Source organism: Molossus molossus, unplaced genomic scaffold, assembly GCF_014108415.1.
Source record: "Molossus molossus isolate mMolMol1 unplaced genomic scaffold, mMolMol1.p scaffold_m16_p_7, whole genome shotgun sequence".
In the NCBI taxonomy this organism is placed as follows: Eukaryota; Metazoa; Chordata; class Mammalia; order Chiroptera; family Molossidae; genus Molossus; species Molossus molossus.
The window spans coordinates 4,723,672-4,747,591 of NW_023425401.1; the positions used below are offsets into that span (position 1 = coordinate 4,723,672).

The 23,920-nt window shown below is 49.8% G+C and overlaps 1 protein-coding gene across 14 annotated transcripts in view; it reads left to right on the plus strand.

Annotated features, from left to right (window-relative positions):
* IMMP2L (inner mitochondrial membrane peptidase subunit 2) overlaps positions 1 to 23,920 on the plus strand; it is a 690,201-nt gene that overhangs the window by 193,882 nt on the left and 472,399 nt on the right. Inside the window, exon 5 of one of the 14 annotated variants that reach the window (XM_036246430.1) lies at positions 14,428 to 14,449. The exons of the other annotated variants lie outside the window; for them this stretch is intronic. Within the exon in view, the coding sequence (XP_036102323.1) occupies positions 14,428 to 14,434 (7 nt within the window). The 3' untranslated portion in view covers positions 14,435 to 14,449. Of the gene's footprint in view, positions 1 to 14,427; positions 14,450 to 23,920 lie in introns of those variants that run through there. 14 annotated transcript variants of the gene reach the window in all.

The following is a 23,920-nucleotide window of genomic DNA, read 5'->3' on the forward strand; positions in this document are numbered from 1 at the left end:
ACAGATATAACTAATCAAGACTTGTTATCATAATATCCCATTTATTTGACAGGATGGAAACTTTTAAAATTTATTTGGAACCTGTGTGTGTGTGTGTGTGTGTGTGTACTTTTAACAGTACACTAGCCTGTTGCCTCCGTCTTTGCCTTTGTCTCTCTTCCTCTTTCTTACGTCTGTGTCATCTTTTTATAGCTGTCATTTTTGCTTCTGGTAATTTAGGACAGGAGTCAAGTCTCTGGGTTATTTCTGGAATCGTGTATGGTCCACAGAGCTTTGCTTTCTGACTGTACTTTTCCCCCTTTACGATGCGGAGTGCACGAGGTGTGTTTGCTCAGGGCAGACAGACGCTCACTGGTCAGTGTGCAGCCCCCTCCCCCCATGTATTACTTATTTCTCCTGTCTGCGCTGCTGTCCCTCCATCACGCATTGAACTACCGTATTTCATCGGTCGCCTCTTTTGATTATGATGCAGTTTTTCATTGACCACAGGTACCATAATTTGTTTATCCATCCGTCTGTTGACAGACATTTGGGTTGCTTCCAGTTTTTGGCCGGGGTGAATAAAGGTGATATGAATATTTATGCACAAGTCTTTGTATGGACGTGTTTTTATTTCTCTTGGGTAAACACCTAGAAATGGACTCCCTGGGTTTTGTGATAAGTACATATTTAATATTATTTAAAAAACTGGTAAAATGTTTTATAATAGGTTGTGTCATGTCACGCTCTCACCAGTAATAAATAAGAATCTGGGTTCTTCCACATGGGTGATAAGTCTTGGTATTGCTAATCTTTTTTTTAGCTTTTTATTTTGAAGTAATTACGGAGTCTTCATTGCAAACATATCACAGGGAATTCCCTCCTTTGTAATGTCCACCCAGTTCTGCCCCCCCCCCCCCCCCGGTAACATGTATAACTAGTGCATTATCTGCACCAGGAAGTCGACATGGTGCAATCCACAGCGTCATTCAGATGTCAGTGGGTCACACACACTACTTTCTGGGTGCCGTTGTTCTGCGGAGTTCTGTCCCAGGAGCAGTCATGGGAACACCGCCGCCACCAGGGGGCAGCACTGCCCGTCTTCACAGGATTCTCCCACCAGCCCCTCAGCCACACGCACCCCCTAACTCTCTCCCACGTCTTCCTGCTCCCCTTGAAACCCTGCAAACATCTCGTCCATTCTCCGTGTCTCAAACTGTGTCAGTTCAAGAATGTTATAGAGATAGAATCAGACAGTATATTATAACCTCTTGAGATTGGCTCTTTTTTTTTTAGCTCAGCATTAGGCCCTTTACATTTATCGACGTGAGGGTCTCATGTGTGTTCTTATTTTTCACGGTGTTGAATTGGCGAGCTCAGGTAAGTGAGCTGTTAATACATAAAATTAAGCGCCAAATTGGGTGAAGATAATGTTCTAATAGAGTTATGAATGCTATATAATTTCAGGTGAAAACATATAGCAGCAGATGGTGGTAGGAACACTACCTTCAGTACCCAGTACAGGTCACACCTTCAAAATCTCTTAATCTAGTAAAGGACAAAACCATCATGTTATAAATATGCTGCAAAACACTGCACTGTGCAGTTTGAAACCTCATGTGTTATAAGAAAAATGTGTATTGAACAGATGTTCCCAGTCATAAGGGTGGCAGTGTAAACCAGTTACATTTCCATAATGAGCTCGTAAGCTAAAATATTAGGTATCCTTTCGCTGGTGGAAAAGTCCATTTGCTGCTAAATAACACTTACCTGGGGTAAGAAATACCCGTAGTCATCTTCCCTCTGATATACCGACTGGGAAAAATCACACGTGAAAATAAAATGTCCTTTTAAAAAAGTTTTTCTTTGCTAAGTTCTTTGACTGTTAATGCCAGTTAGGAATGATATTCATGGACACCGTCATTTGCATCCACGGCGTGTGCATCTGTGCACAACATTTTACGTGTCAGCCACTTAGACTCTGTCCGCGCCAGTTCCGGTGTCGGAGCCGGAACCGACTGAGAAACCTTGGGGACCCGTGACAGGTCCTGAGGGTCTCTGCACCGTGCTTGCATGGAGCGTGCGTGTTTCCCCCTCTTTCTCTGGTAGCTTCGTGTTTAAATTAGGTAACTATCAACAAGAAAGGGAAAAAATAACAGCATAGATATAAGGGCTATTACTTGCACATGCATATATATATATATCTTTTTTTTAGTCCTCATCTGAGGATATGTTTTCATTGAGTCTGGAGAGGGAGGAAGGGAGAGAGAGACTGAGAGAGAAACACTGATGTGAAATAGACATAGGGAAACCTTGATCGGTTGCCTCCTGCATGTGCCCCCACCTGGGGTTGAATCCACAACCTAGGTATGTGCCCTGATCAGGAATAAAACCCACAACAGGACGATGCTCCACCAACCGAGCCACCAGCCAGGGCTTATCGCTTCGTGTGTGAGTTCCACGCGCGCGCCCTGTTGAAGAGAAAAGACTTCCGTGGAGCTCACGTAGACTGATGGACAAGTTCCGACGCGAGCGCCGTGTGCTGTTCGTGGGCTTTGCCCTGGACCACGCGGTCCTGCTCTGAGGGCGACAGCGCCCCTTTCACTGTATCTCCGAAGCTAATCTCCTTTCCACCGCCCGGGGCTCTCGTCTGACCCTCCACCGGCGAGTCGTGTGGCCGTGGGTAAGGGAAGTCACTCGAACACTCTGCGCTTCTTCGTGCACCAAGTGAAACTGGACCGCAGGCGGCCCGGAAAGCTCTGAGGTTCTGTTTGTAGGCGCGTGGTTTCCAGACGTGGTTTTCAGAAGGTTTCATTTTCTACTGGACTGTTCGTGGGCCCGTGTGGCGAGTCCAGCCCCTTGGTTCACTCTTGCCCTGTGGGCCGGTCTTTCATCCTTCCCATCGGGGTTCATGCGAACAGGGACGGGCCTTCCCCGCCTCTGCACTGTGCCCGGAAGGACTCCCGTGACCACAGTGGAAGGAAAGGCGCGTCAGCCTCCCGCGGGGTGGGCGCCCGGCGGGCTCTCCGTCATCAACCCAGCTCGGTCCTCAGCTAGCCCCGTGGGGTGTGTGGTTGTCCTCGGGCACCTCCGGTCCGGACGGTCCTCAAACTGGTGGAAGGCAGAGATGAACGTTCCGCCCAGGCGTGCCTGCCTCGGGGGGTTGCGGGAGTGGATTTGGAAGAGTACCCTCCAGACCCCAGTCTGGCGCTTTTCATGTCCACGAGTGGCCTGTGACGTGCCGGGGTCCCCCAGCCACGCCAGGGCTCCAGGACCCTGAAAAACAGCAACCACCTCAAGGATGATGCTTCAAAGCCACCACTGCCCCCTGGGAGACCTGAACGCAAACAGCTGGCGCAGGGACGTGCAGGGGGCGGTTCACCCCTCGGGGAAGCGCAGGCGACAGCCCAGGACGAGCCAGCTGCCGGGCAGTTCCCCTCCCTTGCAGCCTGGTCATGACTTTATTATGTAAACTTTGGACAGCATCCAGAGGAATCTAACAGAATTTATTAAAAGGGTTGAGCAATGTGCTCTGTGATGAAAATCTAAAGAACTGGGTTTATTTAGCCTCAAGGAGCGAAGTCTGAATAGGGACTTAATTACAATCTTCAAGTTCAGTGAAATCGAAGACACAGAGGCCGCGAGGGAGTCCCAGGAGAACCACCTTCCGACAGGCGATCTCGAATGGATTGTGTTCTCGGTTTTCTCCGCGTGTGAGAGGCTATCATGAGAATGAGGGGAGGCCCTCTGCCCTCTTCCCTGCAGGGACAAGCAGCAAGAGCTCGCACCCGGGCAGGGATGCGGGGAGAATTCCGAAGCCAGCCTGGGAAGCTGGTGGAGAGGCCTCAGTGCAGACTTTTCTTTCTTTTTTCAAACAACAACAAAAGGTTTTCATTTTGGGTGTAGGCTGCCAAGGATTCAGGGAGTGGGTTTGAGACTGGAAGGAAGACATACGTTGCATTGCCCCTTTTTCTTGGCTTAAAGGTAAACAGGCATTTTTAAGATCCCTTCTCTCTACGCTGAAGAAACAGGTCACACACGAGGTCGGAGGATGGACATCTTCACGCTGCCGGCTGAAGCCTGGTTCAGTTCGGTAAAACCATGTAGCCCCCCCCCCCCCCCGGGGCTTGTGGCTGAGGCGCAGAAAGGCCCTGTGCTTTGGGAGAGAGGGCTTTGGGGTGACCGGAGCGTCCCTGACCACTGGTCTCCCTCTGCCTGTTTCCCCCTCAGGAGCTGTCTTCTAACTGACTCTCCCCAGATTGCAAAATGTTATCTGTGCCTCTCCATTGCTGCTTTTCTCCAGAAAACCCCAGACGTTGCCTCTGGGCTCGTCTCGTGTAGGCTTGAGCAAGGGACAGGGTTTTTAAATAAAGTAACAGAGGCGTGAGGTGCAGATGAATAGCTCTTACATGATCTTTTTAAAAAAATTCTATAACATTTAATAATAAGGCAATTATAGGTCTGAAATGCATGGTTTAACACGGCACTCAGATCGCCAAGCTATTTTTTTTTTCCTTCAGGAAAAAACGTATTTATCAATTGAGTAATTGACAAGGTCAGACAGGAAAGGACAAGTATTCCAGGATCAAGAGTGCTTGTATGATAACTCTGCATATCAATATCTGTATTGATATTTGTATCTATGTGTGCAAAATATACCAGGTTATATAGTTTTATTTCACTTACAGTTTACATGCAATGTTATTCTATATTAGTTTCAGATATACAAGATCTTTATTTAGATTTCCTTCCTTCCTTCCTTCCTTCCTTCCTTCCTTCCTTCCTTCCTTCCTTCCTCCCTGCCTCCCTCCCTCCCTCCCTCCCTCCCTCCCTCCCTCCCTCCCTGCCTCCCTCCCTCCCTCCTTCCCTCCCTGCCTCCCTCCTTCAAATAGTTACTGGAACCCTGCTGGATGCAGTCATTATTCTAGGCATTGGGGTTATACACAAAATCTCTGCCCGGGAGAAGCGGATAAAAAATACCGCACACAGCGTGTTTGATAGTGATGAGTGTGATCGGGAAAATGAGGCAGAAGCTCCCCGTGAAGCGGATTTGCAGGAAGCCTCACAAATGTGTCCTGTGATGGTCCCTTCTTCCTCGACTTTGTCTGCAGTGGCTAGTTTCCTGACCAAACTTCCCTACCGGACGTGAGGACTTTCAGAGCAGAGATTCTCTCTCGCTTCTTTCCCGTGCAGAAGTATCAAGCACAATGTTCCCCATCCCGTGGGCTCTCCATGAATACGTTTGCAGAAATAAGCATGCACCTACTGAATCAAGAAACTGCTGGCTCTAGAGATGGGAGTAAAGTGTGGTTCCCGAGCCGTCGGACGTTTATTTCCTTGTGAAGAAGCAGAAGGAAGACTTGCTCTGGAAGTCTGGGGGAGGAAAAATGAATTCCGGTTGGTGAGGGTCTAGAGATGGTACCAGGCTGGTCCGGGAGGAGGCGCAGGGTTTCACGGGGGAAGACTGCCCTGGGGGGTGGGGGTGGGGGGTGGAAATGTTCTCAGCATTGAGAGTCAGGCTGTGTGAACATTTATGTAATTTTTGTATGACCCAGACTCATGTTCTCTCTCCCTTAGGTGTCAAGGTTTCTCCGTTAAGCTGGTGTTCCGGAATTTATAGAACACTCCTTATCGAGGTCATGATTTCATAGACCTCGGTCTTCTCTAGTTCAGACTCTCGCACCTTAACCTTTGCAGTTTGTCTTGATATATTAACCTTTCCCTTCATTTCCGGGTCATTTTAAAAGCTTTTCTCTGGACCTTCTCAAGTTCAAGGAGCTCTTACCCAAGGAAACATAGTTTAAGCTACAGTTTTGTTAAGTGATGATTTCTGATGACTTCATGTTTGTGTTTTTGCCCCTCCCCCCGTACACAGTCCATCTCATTCAGAAGGTCGGTAACTCTGAGGTTATCCTTAGGCTGTCACATCCATCCCGGCTCTCCACGTGTGTCCCTCCGCGTCCTTCTCGTAACCGCACTGTGTCGTGTTGTAGGGTCAGCCCTCAGCTCTTCCTGCTGCACCTGTTTTCCGTGCAAATTCCCCTCCTCACCCCACACCCCAGTCGCCCCATCCCCGCAGCTCCTGGCCCAGGCACGCGGCTCCTCCGTCCTCACCTGTTGACTTCAGGTGTGTTCCCATCCCCCCCCTCCGTTAGACTTGACCCCCGGAGGCTCAGGCTGCATTTCATCCGATGTCTCCAGCCCGGTGGAGTGGGTCTGTTTCTCCTGCGGGCCTTCTGCTCTCCCACGACCTGGCAGCGAACACTCCTCCTGGGCCCGCGTTGCCCCCCGAGCTGCTGGAAACCAGCGCCCTGCTGGAAAGGGCCCAGGAGCGGGGTTCAACGTCCCTGTGAGAGAAGCCCCTGCATTACCACTTCCTTCCTCTCCCTACACTAGTTATTTGTCATCAACACGAAACTAGGCAAATGGTGTGAAATGAATTCTTGGTGTGTGTGTGTGTGTGTGTGTGTGTTTTATTCAGAAAACTTGACTTTTAAAGTCTTTTTTTGTGCGGCACTTGATCAGATCTTTTTCTGTCTGTGGACAACCCCTTGAGCAATTCAAGCGGGTGAGTTAGACGTCGTGTTTCTTTAGAGAAATCATAGGCCTTCCCGCCACACCTCACACGTGCCACGTGTGCTTAGGTATGCGTAGTCACAAATTACGTTTACTAATAGGAAGCATGGGCTTCTAATTATTTTCGTATTTTGATTGTATATTTGGTCACAATAAACCTGGGTGCAAATGTATTCACTCTTCAGTTCTGTCTTTGCCTTCCACTGCTGCGTACTACAGACACTGAATCCTTGTGCAGCTGCGGGACTCCGTGGTGAGCTAGAAAGCAGGGGCTGCTTGCGGATTCTTCAAGTAATTGCTGCATTTGGTCTCCACAGGTGGGCCCTTGGCTTCCGGTCTCACTGAGAGGCAGACTCCCAGTGATCTCCTGGTGGCTTTGCAGAGGCGGACAATGGCTGCGAGCCCGCGATGAGAGATCATTTTGTTTTCTTCGTGCCGCATTTAGTTAGGCGAATCACTTCACTTTTTGTGATTATTATTTTCTTGCCAACATGCTGGTCTTTTGAAAAACACGTCAGGAGGAACTCTGAGTGTGGAGTGCTTTATCCCAGGTGTTTGGGATGATGGGAAGTACATCCGCCAGCATGCGCTGTGTCAGGCAGACTGGTTTTGTTGTAGACTCTGTATTCACTGCTGCTCACAGTGTGCTCGAAGCAGTTGTACACGGGGGGACCCCAGACGTGCCGCCTGCGGTCCCACTTCGGACCTACTGACCTCCAATCTGCATTTTTAACTCGATTCTGAAGAGACTTTTATGCACACTGGTGTTTGGGAAGCACCCCTCCGAGGCACGCACGCATCACGCAGATTTTGAAGGTGCCGACATCATGCTCCTCTGCTGTTGGTGCACATGGCCCCGCCCCGGGCGATCTGGGACCAGAATCTCAGGTCCAATTCCTGGTCGGGTGAGTCGGAATTTTCCTTTGAACAAGATCCCCCGGTGATTTCTCTAAACATCGGAACCCGAAAAGCACGGCTCCAGGTTACGCTATATTCCTGAAGCCAGCTCAGCTGGAATTCTCGTTTTAAAATAATGCGGTATTATTCTTTTCCCCCCAAATACCTTTCAGTAGCTTTAGCTAGAACATGGCCAGTCGACTAAATATGGCCAGGCTCTCTCTAAACACGTCAACAAAGGAAGACCCGCTCGCTCTTTCATAGCCGTGTCTCTTCTGACCTTTGCCTTTGACACCTCTCTCGGAGTCTCCGGCGGGCGATTCTTCTACAGCCTGTTCTCGTGAAGACAGAGGCGCACCTCGTGCTCCTCCCTCCCGTGCTGGTCCGCACACAGCGTTCTGCAAAGTTACTGGACAGTGTCCCTGAGGATGCTGCTGCTTGACTTGTTTCCTTCTGCGTTGGTTGTCACAGGCTCGGCCCTGCCGTCTGCTCTCTGGGCTCAGTTCCCCTTTCCTGAAAGGTAGCTCCTCATCCAGGTGTCCTACCTCTGGCGCCTGCTCCCTGTCCTGTCCGCGGCATCGTTAGCACCTCGGGCTCACCGCCCTTCTCGGCTCTGCTGACCCTCGTTTCCTCTCCGCGCTCGCTGCCCGCGGGGAGTCAAGTCAGGACCGCAGCTGGCCCCCTGCGCCTCACCTCCCTGAACCTGACTTGCCTTTGGGTTCCCTGCCCGTGAGCTCCGCCCTCTGCCCCCCCCCCCCATTCTCTCCGCCCAGGTCTGCACTTTGTTGGCCCGCCCACCACAGCGGGTGGCCGGATGCCTTTACCAGCATCTTGGAAAAGCCTTCCTGTCTGACTTTCCCTGGACCCTGCCTGAACCCCGCCGGCCTCTGCCTCCGGCCTTGTCCGCGTCTGTCTGCAGGCTCTCACGCTTTCTCGAGAAAAGGAGGAAACCGAGGCGATTGGGGCAGAGCAGACTGGGGCTGCGTCCCCGTCCTGCGATGCTCCTCCTGTGGTCCCCAAGCCCACGGCTCGGTCGTGTCTCAGGACAGGTGGGGGCCAGCCTTGCAGAGGAGCTGGTGCGAAGGCCTTCAGATTCTGTTTGCGGGTAGGCGTCTCCATCAGTGCGCTTTCATCTCACGACAGTTTTCTCCTGGAGCAGCTGCAAGAAACTGAATCCGCTCGCGCATCGCGGTGTCACAGGCCTCACTGTGGTCTTTGGACGCAGAGGGCTCGCGCCTTCTCGTGGGTGCAGACACAGCAGCAGCGGCTGCTGCCTTCCTGACCTCGCTCCCTGTCAAAGCAGAGCTGCTTTAAGAAGCGCTGCACAGGACGCGAAGAGGCTACTGAGACCTCTTTCCTTGTAGCGTTAAAGGGGAAGGAAACACAATTCGGTTATGATCTGTTCCATTATACTGGAAAGTAAATCAGTTTACGGGCAGCTAGGAATGGTGCCCTCCATCCAGCCTCTCGGATTCCCGCCCCCCCCCCCCCCCCCCCCCGGGTTCCAGAAAACGTCATTCACTCCAGTGCCTTCCTGCTTTGGGGGGCTGCGCCGGATGTTTTCATTCTCCTGTCTTTGCCACATGCATTCAGATGCATCCTCTGGGGCCCCCTGTAAGGTTTTTTCCCTGATCTGGGGAGCTTCCTTGCATTTTCCCAGACAGAATTAGCATCCGCTCTCGTGGCTCCTTGCTGCCTTCCGTCTCCCATCTACCCCGTGGTGTTTCCTGAGCTCCCCCTGGCTTTCTTCTTTGACCCATTGGTATTTAGGTGTGTCTTAGTTTGAGGGGCCAGGACAAAAGCCACAAACTGTGGTTTACAAACAGACTCTTCTTTCTCGTGGTTCTGGACTCTGGAAGTCCAAGATCAGAGGGTCACCCTGGCCAGGTCCTGGTGATGACCCCTTTCTGGTTGTGTTTCACACGGCAGAGAGCAGAGAGAGGGACACGCTCTCTTCCAAGGGCACTAATACCGTTCGGGAGGGCTCCCCCATGACCTAGTTACGCCCTGAGGCCCCCTTCTTGGCGATCGGGATTTCAGCGTTTACATCTTGGGGGATGGGTGTCAAACATTCAGTCCAAAACAAGGAGTGTGTTGTCTAATTTCCACATATTTGTGAGTTTCCCAAAGTTTCTCGGTTATTGATTTTTAATTTCATAGAACTGTGGTTTCAGAATGTCTGTTGTATTATTTCTTACCTTTTAAATGTATTGAGGTCTATTTTATGGCCGACCATGTGGTCTGTGGTCTGTCCTGGAGCGTGTTCCATGGGGGCTTGAACATCATGCATGTTCAGTTGCCGGTGGCGTTCTCTGTGGGTGTCTGTCATGTTGGCTGGTTTATGCCGCTGTTCAGTGTCTTCTGTTTCCCTGTGGGTCTCCTATCTAATTCTACCCATTACTGAGAGTGGACTCCTGAAGTCTCTGACTGTTACTGTTGAGTTGTCCATTTTCCTCTTCATTTCTGTGAGTAAGCCTGGCCCACAGCCTTTAGGAATTCAACCCAGAACATACACTTGCTTTTCAACAAGCTGATTGTCCGTGGAAATCACTGACTTTGCTTTCAGAACTGTGTACACAAGCGTGCTTTACCGTTGTTTGCAAAGACGGTTGTGGGCGCCACGCCCACGTTTCGGTGAGAGCTCCGTCTAGTGGGCAGTGCGGGCTTCTTGGCTGACAGGCATTGGCCGTGGTCCCTGTCTCTCCGAGCACATCCTCTCAGACTCCGTGGGATCCTGGGCACATGCTCGGTGCACGTGCATTTCCCAAGCACGGAAGGGTTCAAACAGCCCGGAAAGCTGCCCAGCTTAATTTTTGCACATCTCAGGATTAGGAGGTCTGTGTGAATGCAGAGGCCGAGCTGAGCCTGGGGCTACCCCTTGGGGCCAGGAGACCAGAGCTGTCCGGCAGACAGAGCTATAACGCTGGTGCCCCAGTGCGGTACTCAGAGATGGGGAGGCTGGTATCTTTTCTCCTCTGCACTCTCTTCATTCTCTACGTCATGATCACGTGGCTCCTTCTGTTGGAAGTAGCAAGAAAAGCGATGCCCTGTTCCTGGGGCACATGCCTGCTTGCTTAAAGACCAGTCTTTGAATGTAGGGTTGCAAAACAGTTCAGAAAACATCAGAGCACCCTTCTCTCGTTTGAGATATACATGGATCTGTGGTTCCTGTCTGTTCGTTAACGGCAATAACGCCGCTATTGTCATTTAGAATGCTCATTAAGAGCAGCCCCACAGTCCTCCAAGGGACAATAGATAACCTGCCTGTGCCTTGCGGAGGGAGCTGGTGATTATTTTACTGTAAATGAATCTAACAATCGCTTATCGGAAAACCACAAGAGGGACAAGCTTTGAGGGGGGCACGTTAAAAGCAAGGCTCTTCTTTACTGACTTCATTCATCAGCCCAGATCACGACTCTGCAGTTACTGTAAAAAAAAGAAAAAGAAAAAAAAATTGTATGTGTGCATCTTATTTAAGACTCATTTTAACCTTTCTTTTAATGGAAGGTTTAATGTGTTATATTATGTGATGGTGACTTTTTGCTTTTTAAAAGGCTGTCCTACCAGATCAGAGACTTGTAAATATTTCCTGTAGAAATTGCTTGGTTATTCTCACTAATTTTACATTTTAGAGCTACTTACTCCATTTCCTTTCAACTGATGCTATTTTTTTTCCCCTGGGGAAAACAGATGTAGGTAAAAGTCAGGTGCAAGTAATACTTGAGGGTGGTATTGGCAGAATAAATAAAGGAAAGATCAGAGAAGTGTATTCTCTTCCCAGGAAAAGGTTTTCAAAATGATGTCGTGCGTGGCTAAGGAAATGCTAGTCAAGTTACTAATTTTCAGAAGTTTCAAAAAACACACGTCGTGACCTGAAAGCCAAATGGAGTTTGTTTCAGACGAAGCTGACGGCAGGGGTGCGTGCACCTCTCAGCGTTAGGGTTAAACCCGCCTCCATTTCTACCCTCTTCTCTCCTTCCCTGTGCGCCCTGCGCGCCAGCCAGCGATCTTCTGTTCTCAGAACAGTCTGTGCCTGTGCGTCTTCCAAGGTTTGGGGTGTGATTTTCACTCTGCCTTGAACATTTCTAACCCCAACCTCGTGTGTCCAATTCTTAAGGCTTCTTCAGCTCGAGCTTCCCTAGCTGAGTAAATGAATGTCCTGCAGCTCCCTGGGGCCGCGGAGTGGGAGCTCAGAGCCCTGGTCCCCGTGATCCGCGCCCGTGGGACAGTGATGTCCTTCGGCCGAGTCGCACTTCCTTCATTCACAACGATTCACTGGGCATTGCGTCTAATTTTCCAGCTCTTCCCTGCTGGGCCGCAGGTTCTGTCTTCTCATGTGTGTTCTTTGTTCCTGTTGCCACTACAGTGAGGTCCTCGCTGTCCCTCCTACATGGTGTGTGACCCTCCTTGTGCCCGTACCCAGTTTTGTGCCCTCAAATCTCTTATCCACACTGCTCTCCAGAGATGTCTACCAAAGTGCAGACTGGGCCACGCCCGTCGTCTCCGCGAGAGTTTACAGTGGTGCCCGTTGCCACAAGGACCGTGTCCAGGCTCCTCAGTATGTCGTGTCGAAGAAGGCTGCCCGTGATCTGACCCCCAACCTTATCTTGCAGTCCAGGTTCCCACTACCTGGGGCTTCGTACCTTGTGCTCCAGCAGTGCTGGGCTATTTTTATTTCCGTACGAGGCGCCTGATAGGTTATGGTTATGGACTTGGCTCAAGGAGTTCCTCCACTTGCAGTGTTCTTCTTCAAAGCATGGTGGATGTCCGATCATCCATCAGGACTCGGTCATCGCCTCCTCCAGGAAGTCTTCTGCGCCAGTGAGGACCTCTGGACGCAGAGCATCGCAGCGCACACTTGTGTGTGATAATGTCAGTGATCCGTTCACAGGCAAAGGGCCTTTCTCGCTTCTGTATCCTCAATCTCTAGGCTGTGGGCGCCCTGGAGGTACCTCGTAAGGGTCTGAATGATGAACGCGCAGAGATTAAGGCTATCTCGCAGGCTCTAGGGAGGCCAGGAGGGTGAATCTGGGAGCAAAATCTAGATGTGAGTTTTATGGCCAAGATTCTGTTGATGGCTTTCAACTTGAGGGATGAACCTGTGGGGGCCAGGGCTAGCAGTGGGCCCTCGAGGAAGGCTTACATCAGTTCTGCACAGGTATTCGTTGTGTAGGTACATTCTCAGTAGGGAGATTCAGACGGGGCTGTTGTTGGTGATGATGTTAGGAGGACAGCCTGGATTACTCGCGGTGTGCTTGGGATTCGAGGCGTGCCGGGGTTAGAGGCAGGGAGGCACTTCCTGGGGACCATGCTGGAATGCAGGTGTGCAGCTTCGTGCAGAGCTGGAGACGGGAATCGGCACAGGTCATCCGTGTAGAACCTCGGCTGCGGCACGGCTGGCTGGCACGCCTAGCTGGCGCCAGAGGATTGATGAGCAAGTGAGAAACAGACACGGGTCTTCATCTCTTTCTGTCCGTGGCGAGGGTTGCTCCTGGGTTCTGGGCGTGTGGGTCCAATGAGGAGGGCTCCCGGAGCCCCGGTGAAAAGGTCGGGGTCACGCTGCTGGAGGAAGCCCCGGTGGACAGACGTTACCGCGAGCTTGGCCCGCCCCTTTCTACTTTGCTCATCCCTATCAACGTATCAAAATGTTTGCGACTGCACGTGTGTCAGCCAATCAGAGCTTACGGGGAACCACGTGACACATTTTAGGCATTGTTCTAATGGTTTTATAGAAGACGTTGAATCGTTTTATCCTCACCGCGTTTATGTTTTAAAGTGCTCTCTCTGTCTGCACTGTGAAAATTGATGGAAAGGGGGCGGAGGTAGGACTGGGAGGTCCGGTCCGGAGGGTACTGCTGTGTTCCCAGCAGGAGATGCTGCTGGTCCCGCTCAGGGTGGTGGTGGGGATGAAGTGGACACATTGGAAAGATGGTGGGAATGGAGTGGAGACTTGGGGCCAATTGATTAGATGTAAGCAGAGAGAGCATGGTGAAAAATGACTTCCGCGTCTGTGCCCGAGCAGCTTGCTGGATGGGGGTGCCATTTGTTTTCTGAGACAGGTTTTGGGTAGCGAAGCACTGTGGGGTGGTTCATACTCAGGACCTCCAGGGCATGCACACGGACAATCGATAGAGCGTCTGACACGGAGACTTGGAGTAATGGGAGGCGTCTGTGTGGATGCTATTACTCGGGGCAGTGGTTTTCAGAGTGTGGTCCCCAGACCAGCCACGTCAGTAACACCTGGGAACGTACACATACAAGTCCTCAGGCCCCAACCCGGACCTACTACATGAGAAACTCCGAGTGTGGGGCCCCAACCCTGTGTGAGTCAGCCTGCCACATGATCCTGGTGTGTAAGGGGCCTTGAGAACCACTGGATAAGGCGGGGAAGATAGAGGAAAAGAAGAAGGGTTAGGGACTAAGTGTAATAAGCATATTCAAAAGCAGTCTGGCTTTGAGATGAACTTGACTGTTCTCTGGTTGGCTATTCCATCAGCTGGGCGGGTCAGGGGAGAAGGAGATGTCAGAAAAGGAGTTATGCGGTCCTGAAACTGTACATTCAGAATTTTAAAATCGTTCACGTAAGGTGAGGGTTAAGTGCTCCTGTTAGAGATGCCTTTTTTTGTGCACATAACATAAGTGGAATCCAATTGTTATATCTTTTCAGAGGACAGAGCAAAATTCTATGAGTAAGATAATAAGCAAAGAAACACTTGTGTTTTCATTAGATGGAGGTCTTTTCAGGTCAGACGTAGAGTCTGTGAATTATTGAAATACCAGTTTCACACAGAAGTTACTTCGATTAAACTCTTTACCTTGGAAACTACTTTCCAAAGGGTAGGATGCGATTTGGTAAGCCTTTTAAAGTTGCCTTTGACAGCTAATTTGCTCGCATAATAGCATAAGGTTTCTTCCCTTGAGATTCATATTTTTTAAAAGAATTTTTTTCTTTATAATGAACTCTGATGAATATAGGAGATAATTGATGGCCGACATCTGCATAAAAAGAATTCAGCGTGCTGAATACAATTCTCATGACAAATGGAATGCGTTTAGGCTCTTTGGTTCTGGGATTGCATTCTGTCACTGTGATCGAGAGTAATACTGAGCATTATGAACAAATGAAAAGGAGATGAGCAGAAGAGGTGTCTTTGAAGCAGCCCTGATGTTTATTTATCATAACGACAGACAGGTAATGATAACTTTCAGGTAATGGAATCTATGCCACAGTGCATTCTCTTGACACATTTTTTTTTGAATGAAGTAGTTGTTTTTGTTTTTTCAAGAAAAGGCAAGCTGGCTTCCTGTTGCCCCACTTAATGGGCAGCTACATGGTAGGACTAGGGAAAAGCAATTAGGTCGTTTCGAGATCAATGGGGGAGATACAGAGAGGAGAGAGGCAGAGAGGGGGAGGGTGCAGAAGACAGGGGTCCCCGAGGGAAGCAGAATGGATGGAGGCAGCACCCAGCGCTGGGTGGGCAGCAGGAAGGGGGGGGTGCCGGCCCTGAGAGACGGTGCAAATAGCCAAGGATGCTGGGGCTCCAGGTAGATTTCCAAGGGATTACACATGGTGTTATAAAGGGGAAGGGGTAAGGGGGGGCATTTCTATGTGGTGCATTTGTATTCTCCCAGATGAAGCAGGGGGTTTAGCTGGATTAAACTCACACTTCCATATTTCGATCATATAATTCCATAATGTCTTACCTCTTCTTTCATGATGTGAACATTGGTTGTTGTTTGTTTATTATTTATTTATTTATTTATTTATTTATTTATTTATTTATTTATTTATTTATTTTTATCCTCACCCGAGGACCTTTTTCGATATTTTGTTCAGATAGAGTGGGAGGGAGGGAGAGGTAGAGAGAGAGAGAAACATCGATGTGAAAGGGACACATCGAGTGGTCGCCACCCACACGACCCAACCAGGGCCGGGGACAAACTGAAACCGAGATACGTGCCCTTAGCGGGAACCGAACCCGGGTCTCTCTGGACCACAGGCCGACGCTCTAACCGCTGAGCCAAACCGGTCCGGGCGGTTGTTGTTTATTAAACTGCAATACATATATACCCAGAAGTCGAAATTTGTGTTTACCATCATACGCATAGAAAGGAAATACTATATTTATTGTATAATACTTATGATTTGCAACCACCGTTGTAAGTAAATCTGTCTTTTTACCCTTAAACGATAGGTGAGTGAGCGACTCTGCAGAGAGAGGCCACAGTCCACACCACATCGCAGTCGCGTGTGTTTGTTACTTGGCTTTTACAATTATTTGCACACTGGCGTGTTTTTTAAAGATGAAATGTACATGTTTTAGCTTAAAGGTCTTGTCGTTCATTCAGTCTTCCTCTAGGAATAATTTTTTTTCTGCACACATTGCATTTCTTAATGCATATTTATGTACATTCTGAGTGTGATGAGACAATATAAGAATCCAAAAACTTGAGAAAGGTCGATCTTCGTTGTGACAAAGAGTTGAAACCAATAAAGGCAGCTGCTCCTTTGGACATGAACTTTGCGTGGGAGCCTCTTCACCCCCGAGCCCTGCCCTGCTGCGTAACCAGATCACTTCTGGGGCTGTGGTCTCCGCACGGGGTGCTGCAGGCAGACAGCCGTGTCCCGCAGCCGGTGTTCCAGCCTGGGGTCCTCCCTCCTGGTGTTCCAGCCTGGGGTCCTCCCTCCCGGTGTTCCAGCCTGGGGTCCTCCCTCCCCGGTGTTCCAGCCTAGGGTCCTCCCTCCCCGGTGTTCCAGCCTGGGGTCCTCCCTCCCCGGTGTTCCAACCTGAGGTCCTCCCTCCCCGGTGTTCCAGCCTGGGGTCCTCCCTCCCGGTGTTCCAGCCTGGGGTCCTCCCTCCCCGGTGTTCCAGCCTGGGGTCCTCCCCCCCGGTGTTCCAGCCTGGGGTCCTCCCTCCCCGGTGTTCCAGCCTGGGGTCCTCCCTCCCCGGTGTTCCAGCCTGGGGTCCTCCCTCCCCGGTGTTCCAGCCTGGGGTCCTCCCTCCCCGGTGTTCCAGCCTGGGGTCCTCCCTCCCCGGTGTTCCAGCCTGGGGTCCTCCCTCCCCGGTGTTCCAGCCTGGGGTCCTCCCTCCCCGGTGTTCCAGCCTGGGGTCCTCCCTCCCGGGTGTTCCAGCCTGGGGTCCTCCCTCCCGGTGTTCCAGCCTGGGGTCCTCCCTCCCCGGTGTTCCAGCCTGGGGTCCTCCCTCCCCGGTGTTCCAGCCTGGGGTCCTCCCTCCCCGGTGTTCCAGCCTGGGGTCCTCCCTCCCCGGTGTTCCAGCCTGGGGTCCTCCCTCCCCGGTGTTCCAGCCTGGGGTCCTCCCTCCCGGTGTTCCAGCCTGGGGTCCTCCCTCCCCGGTGTTCCAGCCTGGGGTCCTCCCTCCCCGGTGTTCCAGCCTGGGGTGCCCCACCCCGGTGTTCCAGCCTGGGGTGCCCCACCCACTCTAGAAGCGGCAGGGAAAGGACAAGGTCTGCAGGTGCCTCCGAGTTTCCGGGACCAGACCAGAGGCTTTGTGACTCGTGAAGTCTCGTTCAGCCCTCTGCCCTCGGGCCGCAGTTTCCATTCTGTTTCCTTGTCCAGGCCGAGTTTCCAAAACCAGCAGGTTCACCCTCTTGCCAGTGTGCTTCTCCACTGCCCACCACAAAGCTAGAACCTATGACCGAAGCCGGCTCTGGGCAACGGGGAAATAGGTGAATTTGTCTTAGCCGTCCGCTGCCTCCCTCCCAGGGCCGCTGGCCGCAGACACCGCGGTCCCGGGTTTCTCCCGCCTGGGGCTGTGCGTTGCTGAGCCGGGTTGCATGCTGATATCCTGTGTCTTCCAGGGGTGTCGCTTTGTAAGACAGTGTCTGGGGGGCGGATGATAATATATAACACACAGGAGTAAATCTCTGATGGCAGAATTGAAAACACCATTGTGGGGGGGTTGGTGAGTGAGAAAATTGGGGGCAGAGACCTAATTCTAAAGCAAACGCATAAGCGACTGTTTCCTCTGCTCTTTTTGTAAAGCTGGGGTTATTATTCATCATTAGTGCCAGTTAAAATCCCTCAGATAATTGCTTAAATGTGATAGTATACGGATACTCTGTAACGATATGAAGAATGAAGGAGACTGTTTTTACACAGTGGCTCATGAACTCATAGACATGAGACAATGATCTTGGTTTATCATTTCCATTTGCAGTCTATCTTGGAATCATAGTTCAATTAACCCAGTCAATACCTTTGTGCGTGATAAGTACTATTATCTCGGGAAAATAGTATATAGGGGGGAAAAATCCAAAAAACAAAAATGTAATCTAATCTGAGAGTTTGAGAAGGGAAAAACTGTGTTTCCCTTATCAAGCCTGTTAAAAATTGGCTTGAAGAGAGAGTTCAAAGTCAATGGCCTCTTGCTGAGAAGTTGCCCCATGACTTGCAAGAACAGCATCTGAGCTTCTGGCCTTTTGGGCCCCGAGTCACTGTTGTGGTTGAGGCTACCCTGTAATCACAGCCGGTGACCTCAGGAGACGGGGGTCCCCAGCACCGAGGCAGCTGGCATGCTACCCCCATCACCGCACGGCCCCTGAGCCCCATGCTGACCAAGTGGCTTACGGAAGTTAAATAACAAGTGAGGCCACGTGGAAATCGTGACGTGGACTATATCTCAATAACTTGCCATTTCCAAAGGACTTTACAGTTATTTTTAGAACACGATCAAACGACTTAACATTTCTCTAATGCAGAACCACCAGGCTTCTTCTTAACACCTAAGAAAAGAGCTACCTGGTAGGACCACGCCTATTGTGATGGCGAATTTGTATTGGGAAGGAAGAAAAGTCATCAGCCCCACAGCGGTGTGAGGGCCCATACGGATCTACAGAGACGTGGCAGTTATCACCAGAGGAAGCCCGGGGGATTGGGAGGACATTCACTGTCACCGGGACTCCCAGACCGCACTCACCATCACAGCCACCGGAGAGCACGCGCTGCCGCAGCCGGGGTGGCCTGGGGAGGAGCAAGGTCTCTGGAAGGTGGGGAGTCGGCAGAGACGGGTCAGGGACCCAGGCCCGGCCTCTGCTTTCTCCTTCTGGGGGGGCCGTGGCCTCGCTCACGCTGAGCTTGATTCGAGAGCTGGGAGAGTGGATGCTTGTGAACATCCCTTCACAAGGAAGTATGTCTGCAGCAGCATAAGGGTACGTGACTTGACCACATGTCGGTGGTGTGGTACAGACTGATCCAGCAGTGAGACTCCTGTCCTCGGCTCATGACATTGGGACTTAGTCCAAACTTCAGGCATCTTTGCCTCCATTCACTTATTCATTCATTCATTCATTCATTCATTCATGCATTCGTTCGTTCGTTCATTCATTCGTTTGTTCATTCATTCGTTCATTCATTCGTTCAACTCATACTTAGTATATACCTGCAGTGATAGAGATACAGTGTGAACAAAAAATAGCTCCAAGACCTTGCCCTGGTGACCCTTATCGTCGAGGAAGACAGACAGTAAACTAAATCAGTAAGGTCATGTCCCAAGTGTGTTTAGTTTGTTTAAAGCATGTGCGACGGGCGGGATTGTGTGTGGGAGTGGGCTGCTGCCATTGTGCGTCGGGTGGTGGAGGAAGGCCTCCCAGGCTGGCGCTGGGTCTTTCCCTGGGCAGGTAGGGGCCACCCCTGCCATGTCCCCAGAGCCTGTATTCCTCCTCGGCGTCTCTTCTGGACCACAGATCCTCTCTATTCCGTTTCTCTCTCCCCCCGCCCCCACTCTGTTATCCTACCTCCACCCTAATTTTCAAGAGATCAGGCCAGAATCCTCGGAAGACTTCCCCCCTCGGAAGTCTTCAGCGACCCCTCATTGACCACAGCCTCCCCACCGGGAAGCAAGTCCTGTGCGGGGTGACGCTCTCTTCCTGCAGCTCCCCGCTGCCTGGGCGGCCGACCGGCGGGTCCTCTTCTCCACCTCGGCTCGTGGTTTCTTTCAGGACTGCTCGCCTAACGGTGACATCTCTGGCCACCCTTCACAGTTCGCCTCAAATGACGTCCCTTCCGTACGTTTCCCTGCCCCTTCTCCCCTCTCTGCCCCCCATTCCAGTTGTCTCCCTGACGGGAAGACAGGGTCACTGAGTCACCTTGTCATCAGCCCAGCTCTTGGCACACTGTGCCACCTCCACAGGGTCTGTTGAATCAAACTGAATGATACTTATCAGCTTTCTCTGGGAATCAAGCCTTCAACCTGGGTTCAATCTACGGCTCATGAAAATGCAGCCGAGCGTAGGAGAAAGGTATTTAATAAACTCGGTTTCAAGCAGGAAGAAGCTCTCGGTAATAGAGCCTCATCTGTGTTCAGGGACAGTTGGAGAGACCGTACTCACGTGAATTTCTGCGGGAAGCGGGCTGTCAGCTGAGCCACGTGGAGGCGAATCTGCCTTAGACTGTTTTCTGCCCCAATAGGCAACATTTCAGAAACGCTGTCTATCTCTTCAGGTTGGTACTAAGTTATCCCACAGCTCCCCAAAGCTCATCAAGTCGATCATTGTTTCCAGTGATCTGTAAATAAACTTGCTTGAAGCCGTTAAGCCTTTTGCTGATGGTCTGAAAGACTCAGGTGATGAAGGATTGCAAACAGAGGGGCCAAGCTTAGGACATCAGTGCCCGTGGGGTCTTGTTCTAGGAACCATGATGCACCCCGGTGGGTGCGAAGATTCGCCTCTGGGAGATTTAGCTGTTTTTCACCTTGATCCTCGGGCACCATGACCTGGGGCTGCTGTCTGGGGCGGGGGGGGAGCTCCCACACCCCGTGTCCATGGCGTCAGGGTGGAGGGGCAGCCTCCCCGTTGGCCATATGCCAACATTTTCCCTGAATGCCAACCTTACCCTCTCATCTCCCCCGCACGTACCTACGTAGTGAATTTCAGGTCTGTTGCAGTTTCTGGTTTGTAATCCGTCCATGGCTAGTGCTGGTACCCAGTGCCTATGTCCCCCCCGTAGATAGGATTTCTGTTAGGCAGAAACATTAAAAACATCCTGCTCAGGGGATTAGTTTCTCCTGGGCAAGTTTTTTTTAAAAGTATACGTGCCAAGAGGGGACATGTGAAACAAAACACAACAATCATAGTGTCATCTGCTGTTCCCAACAGACATGACAGGGAGCGTCTTTCCTCCCGGAAGGAGTGGACTGTTGAACAAGCTTCTGGACCTGCATCCCGGTCTCTTCTCTTAAAGGGACAGGCCTCTTGATCTTACATGACTTGGACGAGTGATGAGCCCAGGGCCTTTGTTCATGTGATGGCCCTTAAAACATGTTGAAGGAAGGAACCCCTAAGCTAAACAAATAGAGGCCATGCCCTAGCTTTGAAAACATAGTTCTGACTGGTCCCTCAAGAGCCAGGAGAATATGTTGTTAGTGGGTTTTCACAGCGGTCTGCACAGAGCTGCAGCTCTGTAGGTGACCTGCTGGACCACGTCTGGGCGGGACGAGGTGCGGGTGCTGGAGGCGGTGAATGCCCAGAGAATGTTACACAGTGTGTTTCCTTCCAAGTGCTGAGTTTGAGGAGGGAACTTTGAGGAGGAGACTTACTCATCTTTATCCCATACTCAGAGGCTCAGGAGGAATTTATCATAATTAAATCCTTGTCATGTTATTAAATAGGTCAACTTTAAGAAGTTAATGGGAATTTTTTGACCCATGATCTTGTTATATTATACTGTGACTCAAGTGTTAACTAGAGAAGGGGTGTATTTTCCACTGAGATTCATAGCTCTTGGCTTCTAGAATTTTATTCTTGTTTCCAAATATCTAAATTTATAGTTTCCAACACTACAGTTTTTTTTTTTATTCCCATAGGTGTTTACACTGACATCAAGACTAATAAAAATAACGATTTTGAAATGATCATTTATCTACTGATTCATTCCTTTAGCCTGGTTTGTTCTTATTAAACTGATACCCATGGGGACCCTGATAGGTTTGCCATATTGTCATGTGCTTTTAAATATAATTTACATTCCTGCAGGTTGTAATATCCATTTCAATTGCACAGTCCTTTAGGGAAAACAATGCTTTCCTCTTATAATTCACATAGAAACAACTAATTCTTATACATTTTTAAAAGCGATACAACCTATTATGATTAAAATGTTTTTGAAAATACACTCACAAGGTCTGGAGGCATCTTGTCATGCAAAGATCCCTACAGATAGAGACCATCACATAGCTTCTTAGGTGCTACCCCCAAGCATCAAGACTTCTTTGCTTCTTTCGTTAACACGGTTTTTTTAGATCAAGTCCCAAGATGACCTACCTTATACTACAGTCTGTTCTGTAGAGAACTGGCCAACGGGCCAGAACTGCTTGATCGCAGGATTGTAAAATTCAGCTGACAATTTAGCTAATTAATTATGTTGTTTCCTCGGTTATCTGCTAGTGACCATGAATATAAGTATTGAAAAATGGAATTTGAACATACGCTCTTCATCGGGGCAGCGTTTTAAAGGGGACTCTTAGAACTGAGCCTTTATGTAGGAGACACACAAACACGAGTGAATGAATCAGTCCTGAGTGAGGAATCGGCGCTCTTCCTGCCGTTTTGTGGGCATAGTTTATATTTTCCCGTTGACCTTCTTGTTTTCAATCCATTCACATTTTTTCTTCACACGTATGTGCATTATACTTCTTTGTGACCAGCCCACATCTGAGGGATGACGTTAATCGACTTTGGATTTATTTCTCCAGATATCTGCTTCATTCAAATTTGTGATAGGAGGAAGCAGATAGGAACAACTCTTAGTTATCATTGTTTTACTGACATTCCAAGAGTTTCTTCATTAGCCTCCATGCAGAGTTGTGGGGCGTAGTCATTGCACGTCATTGTGCTGGACGCTACACGCCCTGTTTAATCACTGCGTCCGGTGCTCTTTGGGAAAGAGGTGTTTTCACGACGTAGACGCCGTATGTCTTGTACCAGCGCGATCATTCACCGTGTTGTTCAAACAAATACGCTGGTTTAAATAAGCTCATAATGAGGCTTTAATTTATAGAGAAATGAGTCAGCCGGGCAAAGACAGGTGCAAAGTCTTAGAAGAACTCTCCTTGTCCAAAAATCCACACTGACCCAGCTTTTACTGGAGGAAAGAATGCCATTATATGGAAACTTAATGCATTCGTGTAATATCAAACCAACGCCACCTGAATTCTTACGGGCCCAACGAGGCGGCTGTCAACACGGACAACACGGGTGACTGCAGACGGAAGCGCTGACTCCTTTAGACTTGCAGAGGCTTGTTAATGAGATGCAGCGACGGCAGAAGCACGTTTAACTTAGTAACGGGTGACCTGGATCAGTCTGTCCTCCGGAGCCACAGACTTTTTGAATGCATTTGCAATGGAAACAAAATAACAGAATAACCTCCTCTGTTAACACATAAGGTGGCCTTTTTCGTATTATTCCTTTTTAGTGGGAGAAATGACGGCTCCACGCGAAACCCCGCCAAGTCTCCGCGGGCTTGTTTTTCTTTAGAGAATCTGAGGACGTTTTGTGTTTCTTTCTGGTTGGGTTGCATGAAAAGCATAATCTAATGAAGACCTCGAAGGGGAAAAAAAACCCAACATTATTTTGGTGGCTGTCTGGAATATAATTTTGTCAATCTCGTCTACTTCATAAATTGTAGGTCATTTGACAGGATTAAATAAAAACGACGGATGCATCTCCTATTTAGAAAGATCTCTGGAGTGGACGATTTACCCGGATCTTTTTTAGTTAAGTACCCGAGACTGCTTCTCTCCCTTGTTTTCTGTGGAAGGTGTGAATTCACAGAGTGTGGTAATGTAATGTAGCAATTCAGGGCAAAGAGTTGAATTACCGAAGAGCCAACTTGCGTGTCTTTAGGGGTCCCGGGTCTTAGGATTATCCTGTGATATGGAAGCACACTTTACATTTTCACTCAATGTAAGAAAACGTTCACTCTTGGTGGCGTGGTTCCCTAGGAACAGCGGACACGCGCAGAACATCGGGGGCGGGACGAGAAGCTGCGACTCTCGTGTAAGAAGGACACGGCTTCTCTGTGAACATGGTGCGCAGCAAACTGTCCCAGCCCCCTCCGGTGGCCGTTGCCTTGATGCATCTGATTCACCGGGACTCAGTCTCCAAACGGAATTAGAAGAAACGAGTGTGTACCATCTCATGCAATGAGCCAAACTGTGTCCCGAGGGTCACACTTGTGACCACTTCAGGGGTAGGAATGTGACTGATTTTTTTTTCACGTCTGAATTCTGCAGTTATGAAAGTGGTGTTTTTAGAAAATACTGAATATTGGATTCAACCATCATTTTCCCAATTTAAAAAGGAGTACTATAGTTCTCATGCATGTTGGTTTCAGATGTTGTAACTTCAGTCTTCTTGGTTTAATGCAAAGCAAAGTTTTATATTTCATATGCTACTTTGTAACTCTGTAACTTTGGTAAAGAAATGTTTCTGTATTAAAAAAACAAACTAT